Source organism: Hyla sarda, chromosome 2, assembly GCF_029499605.1.
Source record: "Hyla sarda isolate aHylSar1 chromosome 2, aHylSar1.hap1, whole genome shotgun sequence".
Classification (NCBI taxonomy): domain Eukaryota; kingdom Metazoa; phylum Chordata; class Amphibia; order Anura; family Hylidae; genus Hyla; species Hyla sarda.
In genome coordinates this window covers 147,870,159-147,880,158 of record NC_079190.1, presented here as the reverse complement: position 1 = coordinate 147,880,158, position 10,000 = coordinate 147,870,159, and the positions used below count along the sequence as shown (strand labels likewise).

The 10,000-nt window shown below is 44.3% G+C and overlaps 1 protein-coding gene across 6 annotated transcripts in view; it reads right to left on the bottom strand.

Annotated features, from left to right (window-relative positions):
• The window catches only part of NDFIP2 (Nedd4 family interacting protein 2), a 155,461-nt gene that overhangs the window by 89,023 nt on the left and 56,438 nt on the right, over positions 1-10,000 (bottom strand). For 4 of the 6 annotated variants that reach the window (XM_056555574.1, XM_056555576.1, XM_056555577.1 and 1 more), the window contains exon 4: positions 5,767-5,826. The exons of the other annotated variants lie outside the window; for them this stretch is intronic. In XM_056555574.1, coding sequence (XP_056411549.1) covers positions 5,767-5,826 — 60 coding nt within the window. The remainder of the gene's footprint in view (positions 1-5,766; positions 5,827-10,000) is intronic. 6 annotated transcript variants of the gene reach the window in all.

Here is a 10,000-nt window from a genome sequence, read left to right as displayed (position 1 = left end):
AGTAAGTACCCGCCCCCCTGCTTCTGTTAGATAAAATTAAGGTATTTCAGAAATAAAGCTAATACTGAGAGAAATGTAGGTCACAGACACCTACAAAGTACATGATCAGGATGAGATACTGAGCAACATATAAACAGTTTTGTTTTTTTTGAGTGATCTGACGGGTACGCTTTAAGTACCAAGGAGCCAGGGTGTACCCATACGCCCTGGGTCATTAAGGGGTTAAAGGGGAACTCCGCCCCTAGACATCTTGTCCCCTATTCAAAGGATAGGGGATAAGATGTCTGATCGTGGGGGACCCGCCGCTGGGGACCCCCATGATCTCGGTTGCAGCACCACAGACATCCGGTGCACGGAGCGAACTTCGCTCCCTGCTGAATGACTGGTGATGCGGGGTGGAGGCTTGTGACCGTGACGCACTGCACCCAACGCCCTAAACGAATGCTGGGTGCAGCAGGGAGATCGCGGAGGTCCCCAGCTGTAGATAGGGAATAAGATGTCTAGGGGAAGAGTAACCCTTTAAAGAAGCACTCCGGGGTTTGTTTGTTTTTGCCCATTCATCATCACTATGTCATACAGCGCTATTTGTTTTGCCAGTGTTTTTCCAACCAGGATGCCTCTCCAGCCATTGCAAAACTACAACACCCAGCATGCCCAGAAAGCCTGCTGGAAGTTGTAGTTTTGCAACAGCTGGCCCTGCAGCCAATCAGCTGTTCCTACTCTGTGTGACTCTCCTCTCTGTGCAGCCTGTAGAGCTTCTTCTTCACTGGATACCGGTGCGCCTTACGGCTAGTACCCAGTGTGCTGCAAAATCTGTACATGTCAGTGTAGAGCCTGGAAGAGGACCTCTAGTGGTGGACAATATAAGGTATTTATTTGATAAAAACAATTATGATTTTTAGCAACAATATGTAAATTAATATTTATCCGTACAAAGCACAACATGAAAACCTTTGCATCATGACAGTACCCATTGAATGTGTGAAAAGGAAGTCAAATCCTGGGTCAGCTGACTTTCTGTGAACTATATGGCATTACCTACCAGATCCCATCCCAGCAGCTTACACTCCTCATTCCTCCTAGAATTGTATACTTTTGCTGGCTCTATGAGATCAGGACATACAGTAGTTATACAACCCCCCCGAGGCTGTGTTCACACATTGCATTTTTTGCTGCAATCTCTGTTTTTGCTGCGATTGTCCAAAAATCCTGGCATAAAATGAGCTATTGTACCACAAGGGAGCAAAGATTGAAAATCTTCATAAAAAACACCTCAAAAGTGATTATTAGGTCAAATCACTTTCGCCTCATGTCAATATTTCTCTGAATAAGAAATTGTATCAGTGTGAACTGATGCCAAACCACTTGAGTCTAAGGAGTTTACTTGGATGACCTCCAGCACTAGCAGCTTAATTAGATCGATAGATACAGTGATCAAACACCACACCCTCAGCCAGAGGTTTAAAGGGGTATTCCGGCTTTATACATCTTATCCCCTATCTAAAGATTAGGATAAGATTTATGATCGCTCGGGACCCTCGCAATCTCTGTGCAGCCTCCGGCATTCTATTTCGGGCGCTGCCTCCGAGACGGGGACGTGATGTCACGGCCATGCCCCCAAGTGACGTCCCGCCACGCCCCCTCCATTCATGTCTATGGGAGGGGGCGTGACAGCAGTCACGCCCCCTCCCATAGACATGAATGGAGGGGGCGTGGTGTGACGGCACTAGGGGGGGTGACCGTGACATCACGTCTCCGTCTCGGAGGCAGTGCCCGGCCATGAATGCCGGGGGCTGGACAGAAATCGCGGGGGTCCCCGAGCGATCACACATCTTATCCCCTATCCTTTGGATAGGGGATAAGATGTATAAAGCCAGAACACCCCTTTAATGAAAAATGTCACATCATGATGAATTTACATCCAAAATGGAGTCTATCCCACGCCTGCCACATCAGCTAAAACAGGCAAGCACAAGGCATACACAAGAGCCTCTACATTTTTCTAATAATAGCTATGCTACACTACGTAAGCAAAAAAAAAAAAAAAAATCTGCTTCTTTAAGATCACGACCATCTCTCCTCATATGAACCTTTCTCCCACAACACATTTTCATGTAAATTTGTAAGGGTTTAGCAGCAGAATGAACAGATCTTCCCTTAGACTCCATGTATCTACAGTGTAATGCTTCTCTAATTGAGCTTCATTAAGTCCATAAATGACAGAAAATGCTAATGTTTTCCCCCAGATCATATTTTATTTAATAATTATCATCAGTGAATTAAATCTGCCCATAAATTAAAATTTTAATAACTCCATCATAAATGTATGCAGTAAAAAAGGAGAAGCGGCGGGGGCTGGAGCAGAAGACAATTTTGGTAATTTCTGCTACAGCTTCAAGTGATTTTTTAGCGGTGCTGCAGGTCACTGGTAAAAATAGAACCTGCACTAATGTCACTTTAGTAAGGAGCATCTGCGACATTAGAAATGAAGTAGTGGGTGAACTTTAAAGTGCTGAATACCAACAATAATGGCAACGTAAAAGGTCCCCGATGATGGATATTTTTTACTTTAGCAAATGCTTGGAACAAATTAGCAGCTACAGGTGACTGGAATGGATCGGCAACAGGCATAGTGACCAGCTACGCGTCGAAATATGACAAAACGCCTCTGCCGTGAGAAGCAGCCCACGAGCATAATCGCCGGAAGCTTCGCGGCACTTTCCTACTCCGGTATGCGCAGAGAGGATGAATGATTAATGGACTGCAATTTTCCCAATATGAAATGATCCAGGCAGAATAGCTGGTGAGGGGTCATGCGATCAAATTCATTACTTTAATAAAATGAAAGGTGCGTCTGTGTGGGAAATGAGGGATTTGGGTAGAGCTCGTGGCTTACACAATGTGTGATTAGCGTGAATAATTTCCTTCAAGATCACAGGGGGTTATGCGGATTTCAATGGCCTTATTGTACTTGTCTTATTCTAAACTCGAACGCTCGCTGTGTATTTTGGACATGGCTTTGGAATACATTGGCACTGTACATATTGAAGTTTCCAGACACTGCTGCAAATGAACAATGTCAGAGCAGGTAGTGTTCCTTTTCTCTGAGGAGATAGAAGTTTGCCAGGTAGTTTAACGCTTTCTTGACGTGTCAATTCTTGTCAGGACATCCCATTGGAAACTATGGGGTTTTGATTCCAGGCAGATTTTGAGGCAGAATCTTGGTGGAATATGCACATAACTGCCTCATTTCAGCATGAAGCAAATAGAAGAGATCAGCTCATAAACTGTTTGTCTAAGTGTCCCCAAGGCCTTTTATGTCACCCCAGTGTCTGATTCACAGATAACACTGCTCAGTACTGCTGTTTAATGTCCTCCACGATGCAGCTGCTGGTGCAGGTGCGGTGCAGGTGTTTAACAGGACCCTCTGGTCCCGCAGCAGCCCCCGGTCACTGTTCTGAAGTGGATGCGGCCAAGCTGCTGTGGCTACTTTAAATGAACTGCAGTGGCCGCAGGGACTGACAAGTTACAAGCCTGAATTCGCACAGAGGACATCACTCTTCAGTGTACTACTGACTGCGCAGTCACTCCCAATACGCCGCCTGAACCTGAGCCTGCTGAAGAGCACCCGGGAATCAGAGTTAGAAGAATGATATGACACATAGGGGGGAATCAGAATTGGGGGAATGATGTGGCATGGGGGATCAGAGGGGAGGGTATGGTGTGGCACAGGGGCTGATAAAGGGGGTGAAATCATGTGGCACATGGGGTAAATTAAATAGCACAGGGGGGATAAGGGGGGGGGGAAATGAAGTGGAAGATTTGATGCGCAGGATTTTCTGCTGCAGATTACAATGTAAACTGAATGACTGAACACAGCTTCAAATCCTGTGCATCAAATCTGCGCAGAATACTGTACATGTGAATACACCCTAAAAGTGATGGTGCTAACATTACTTATACAGAACTACACCCAATCATTTTATTTGTCTGACACACTGTGTACGGTACAGGACTCCAAATGGGCTCATAAGCGCTACACAACCATTGAATTACAACTTCTAGCCGCTATGTATGACTTTTAGACTATGTTCAGACATCGGAATGTCCGCACTGAAAATCTCTGTGTGGCCATTCCACAGACTGCGGGCACTGGCATAACATGCCACCGCTAAGAGCGCTCGAAAATATGCCATCTCCATTGAGGACAATGCATTTCCATGCAGAGCCCGCAGAAAGAAAGAAAGGTCATGTCAATTACACATCAGAAACTTATGGCGCAGAAAATCCGCCGTGTTTACAGTGCAGTAGAATCCTATTGAAATCAATGGGACGCTGCTGTGGAATTCCGCACAGAAATTCTGACATGTAAACATAGCCTTATATGTAAGGACTTACATTACCTGTATTAGTTATGTGCTCGGGAACCGCCCAGTTTAGAAGAGGTTTGCAATGGGGATTTGCTTCTAAACTGGGCGGTTCCCGAGACAGGTGTCATCAGAGAGGACTTAGACAGAAAAGAACAACCTTAACTTCAGAAGCTCATAAGTACTGAAAGGATTATGACTTTTTAATAGAAGTAATTTACAAATCTGTTTAACTTTCTGGAGCCAGTCGATATATAACAAAAAGTTTTTTCCTGGATAACCCCTTTAAGTAATGTTACAATCTATACCAGTGGTCTCCAACCTGCGGACCTCCAAATGTTGCAAAACTACAACTCCCAGCATGCCCGGACAGCCAACGGCCAGGGGGTTGCTGTAACGCATATCTCTAAATGCTGTTACAACATCTAGGCGATACATTCACTTGTAGGGAGACTAGAGATTGGTCACTTGAAAAAATAGTTTTCACCAATATATGACACAATATAAAGTAGAAATACTCAGTAACACACAATATCACAAAAGACTTGGAAAATCTTCTTGCACTGGGCTTGATAACTCCATTTAACATGGATGACTACAGCACAATAGGTACCGAGGGTGGGCAGCTGTATTTTATATTGTAACCAGCAGGGATCAGCTGAGAAAATTGCCAATTCTACCACGGGGAACACACTATCACGTGACCTTAAATTGAATAGTGGTCTACGTAATACATGGCTGGTTTCAGTTGCCCAGGGAGGCTGTCAGCTGCACAGGGTCCATTCCCCAATGACCTCTGGATCCCCTAACAGGGTACATGAGCAGGGAATTTCTTCCTGAGACACAACCCTATTAAAGTACAATAATAGTGGATGAAAAAGATACTGTATACACATAATCCAACACTGTAAGAAGGATAACAGACACCCACAGTCCATGACGACACATCTGTCAATTCCCGGATCACGTTTTGTTATGTTAGGGTTTTTTGCTCGCCTGCCTACTAACAAAAGGGAAGAATCAGGTCATTGCAAGATTTTCCAACACGTTGAGAAATCTTCTTATATGATATTGAGCGCCTGTCATTGTCGTAAGAGCTGCTGGTACACGTCCTGATGCTCAGGCTGACTGACAAGTAATAATAATAATAAAAGACAAAACCCAGAGCGCTTGCTCTTAATAGTGAGAAGAATGCATGCTTATCTAGAAATGTCCCACCTATTAATCATTATACAGAAGGTAGGACTCTAAATGACAGGGGACGGCGGTAAGACAAAGGAATAATAACCATGCAATAATCATTTCATTATCCGAGCTTTTAATAACAGATGGAAACAGGAAGAAAGTTCACATCTCAGCATGAAAGACATTGATATCAAAGTCTAAAATGGTTCCATACCTCTGAAGGACTGAGGAATATTTCATCAAACAGACTTCTAGACTCTCTAATTTGGCCGTGCTTAGCATGTAAAACAAAAGACACAAGACAAAAGAACTGAAGAAGTTAGGTCAGTGACCTAGAAGAAAGGAAACAGTTTACCAGATTCTCAGCCTTCAAATGACTTACCAAGCACATCATGATCATTGCAGTTAAAGGGGTACTCCACCCCTAGACATCTTATCCCCTATCCAAAGGGATGCTGCCGCTAGGTGAGATCGCGGGGGTCCCCAGCAGGGTTCGTTTAGAGCATCGGTTGCAGCACCGGAGGCTCGTGAAGTCACAGTCACGCCCCACTTGTTGTGTCACGGCCCCCTCAATGCAAGTCTATGGGAGGGGGCGTGACGGCCGTCACGCCCCCTCCCATAGACTTGCATTGAGTAAGCGTGGCTGTGACATCACAAGCAGGACTTGACCGTGACATCACAAGCCTCCTCCCCGCATCGCCAGTCATCCGGCACAGAGCAAAGTTCGCTCCATGCACCGGATGTCTTGGGTGCCGTAGCCGAGATGGCGGGGGTCCCCAACGTCAGGACCCCCGCGATCAGACATCTTATCCCCTATCCAAAGGATGTCTAGGGGCGGAGTACCCCTTTAACAGGCGCCATAGAACGTGTGGTCAGAAGTATAAGGGAAAATTACACTGAAGATCACTCAAACATTAAGACGACAAACTGGAGGATCAATTACCAAAGAGTGAGGATTCCGCAGCATCTCCCACGATACTCAACATTTCAGAGGCAAATGTCAGCTAAAATTATTTCACAAATCACTAAAGGCCTAGTAATTTGTTCGTTTCACAGCTCTAACCCCCAAAACGCTGCATACGTGGATGGTGGTCTTATTAAAAGGGAACCTGTCACCAGCATTTGTGATTTTTCACTACAACTACCACGATGTAGGTTTCTAAAACGGATTTTCAAACATGTTCATGCTATGTATGTAAGAATAACCTTCGGCTGAAAACAAAACAGCTTTATTGCGGCACGTGCGGTAAGGAAGTGCCCAATGCGAGTCACTGGGATAAGCCATGAGGAAAGCTGGAATGCCCCCCCCCATTACTACAAGGTCTTCTGGAATAGGAATAGCACTGAAATCCTATGTATGGTGAAATCTTGCCCATGCAGTGCCATGCTAGGTAGTGTAAGGCTGCATTCACACCACATTTTTGCAATACAGTTCCCGTATACGCTTTCAATGTGAAAACCGTACGGAACCGTATTGAAAACCGTACGCATTGACTCTCCATTGAAAACCGTATGCCAAACGATGCCTCCGGTTGCATCCGTTTTGTGTCTTGTACGGTTTTGTCAGTTTTTTCCCGTACCCAAAACCGTAGCCTACCACGATTTTTGGTCCGGGTGAAAAACCGTATTAAACCGTATACAGTTTAAAAAAAATGTTTTTAACATGGGAGTCAATGGGAACTGTACAGAACAGTATGTGCATACGGTTCCATCCAGTTTGCACCATACGGTTTTTGTAGTTTTTTTTTATTGAAATTTCAATCAAACAATGAATCTTTATTCATAATGGAGTGAAAAGTTAAAAACGTATATATATTTTTTTCTTAAAAAACGGATGCAACTGGGGGACATCACTTTTCAAACCGTATACAAGTTAAAATGTGTACACACGTTTTGACACAGTTTAGTTCGGTTTTGAGGAATCCGTTTTTCATCAAAAACCTGATACGGAAACTGTACTGCAAAAACGTGGTGCGAATGCATCCTAAGAGGCCAAGGTATATAGACCTTGTATACTGCGCATGCCATGAGTACGGCATTACAGGGTATCCGAGCATGCAGAGGATTTCAGAGCTCATAGTGCTGATGTCACAAGCAGGGAGGAATGTCCATCTTCCAAGAAATGTGCTTGGAAGGGTTTGGGCAGGCGGATTACAGGTCAGGCTCGGAAATCCTTCTGGACCACCCTAGTGGGCAATTTGCATGCAGCAATAAAACCCTGTTTTGAGGACAAAAGATTAGGCTTAGAAAGCAGGGGTACTGCCATGGAAAACTTTTTTTTTTTTAATCAACTGGTGCCAGAAAGTTAAACAGATTTGTAAATTACTTCTATTAAAAAAATCTTAATCCTTCCAGAACTTATTAGCTGCTGAATACTACAGAGGAAATGGTTTTCTTTTTGGAACACAGAGCTCTCTACTGACATCTCTGTCCATTTTAAGAACTGTCCAGAGTAGGAGAAAATCCCCGTAGCAAACATATGCTGCACTGGACAGTTCCTAAAATGGACAGAGATGTCAGCAGAGAGCACTGTGCTCATGATGTCAGCAGAGAGCACTATGCTCGTGATGTGTGATGTCAGTAGAGAGCTCTGTGTTCCAAAAAGAAAACCATTTCCTCTGTAATATACAGACCCTAAAAAGTACTGGAAAGGTTAAGATTTTTTTAACAGAAGTAATGTACAAATCTATTTAAAGGAGTACTCCGGCACGCACTTTTTTCATTTTATCCCGCCCGTGCTGCAAAATAAAAGAAAACGCACTTTCTCTTACCTGTCAACGAGCCCCCGGAGCTCTGGTACACTCCGGTACAGGTGTTCGGTCCCCGGGCTGTATTCTTCTTACTTCTGGTTAGCCCGGCACGTCACACGGAGCTTCAGCCTATCACCAGCCGAGGCGGGACATCGCTGCTGCCCGTGATAGGCTGAAGCTCCGTGTGACGTGCTGGGCTAACCAGAAGTAAGAAGAATACAGCCCGGGGACCGAACACCTGTACCGGAGTGTACCGGAGCTTCGGGGGCTCGTTGGCAGGCAAGAGAAAGTGTGTTTTCTTTTATTTTGCAGCCCGGGCGGGACAAAATGAAAAAAGTGCGTGCCGGAGTACTCCTTTAACTTTCTGGCACCAGTTGATAAAAAAAAAAAAAAAAAAGTTTTCCACGGTAGTACCCCTTTAAAGACTTACAATAATATTTAGTAAGGGTATATACATGATGTAGCAATAGAGCTGTTAGTTCAGGTACTAAAGTCTTGCATGGCTGAGTCCGAAGCAACGAGAGGGCTTGTGTGCTACCAACCTTTGAACTGTTCAGTGCATTTCATATGGGGAACAAATGCATGGAAAAGAATCAGATGCTTCACTTCATCCATCTTCAGGTCAAAACAAGCATTAGGGGTGCATAAAGAATAAGTATAGGGCAGTGTTTCCCAACCAGGGTGCCTCCAGCTGTTGCAAAACTACAACTCCCAGCATGCCTGGACAGCCTTCGGCTGTCCAGGCATGCTGGGAGTTGTAGTTTTGCAACAGCTGGAGGCACCCTGGTTGGGAAACACAGGTATAGGAGATAATCTTGTCTAAGGGGACACAATAACCACCATCTATAATAATAATAATCATCAGTGGCAAATTGCTTGCTCCCCACTTCCCCAAATCTGATATGTGTTGTTTTAGGATGTGAAGAATGAAACCTAATTCTGTCAAACTCCGAGAGGTCTGGCCTTCTACCGTACAAGGTTATTCTCAGAAGAGCCCTTCCTCCAGTGTCATGTTGGATCAATGGAATAAAACAAAAAAATGTTCCCAAGATGTGCCCTTAGTGGCCACTGTAAGTCTTATCCCACAGCCAATAATGCTGCGTACAAATGTCAATCAGGCAAATGGTTCCTGGCAGCAATGGAGAGATTATACAGAACAGAGACATTAAAATATATAATCCAATACAGATCTGTGCACGTACATTTAATCTGGCATAGATGGATCTTAATGTAAGCTTATTGAACATTTAGGACAGTCAGAAGAAAAGCATAGAAAACGCTCTTTAAAACGCTAAAAGAAACCTAAGGAGGGAAGACCCCAAAAAAAAAAAAAAAAAATATATATAATGACTCCCTGACAAAACAGGAAGTAAATAGCGCAGGGGTGCACAGGCCGCTGGCTGGTGGGTACTGGCGATCACCACAGAGAGATTGGTCCTGGATTGTCAATCTGAAACCAAAACTGTCTGGTTTTACCCATAAAAACCAATTACAGCTCAGCTTTCATTTTAGCCAAGTTCATTAAGATATGAAAGCTGAGCTGTGATTGGATGTTATGTGCAAATTGCTCTAGTTTTTGATAAATCTGGGCTATAACTCTTTTGGTTACTTTCCCATTGATTTCGCATTGCTGGGCCCTGTTCTTTTATTTGGGGCCCTTTTCTGTGTTGTCCAGTTTGTGGAGTTTTTGGGGGGAGA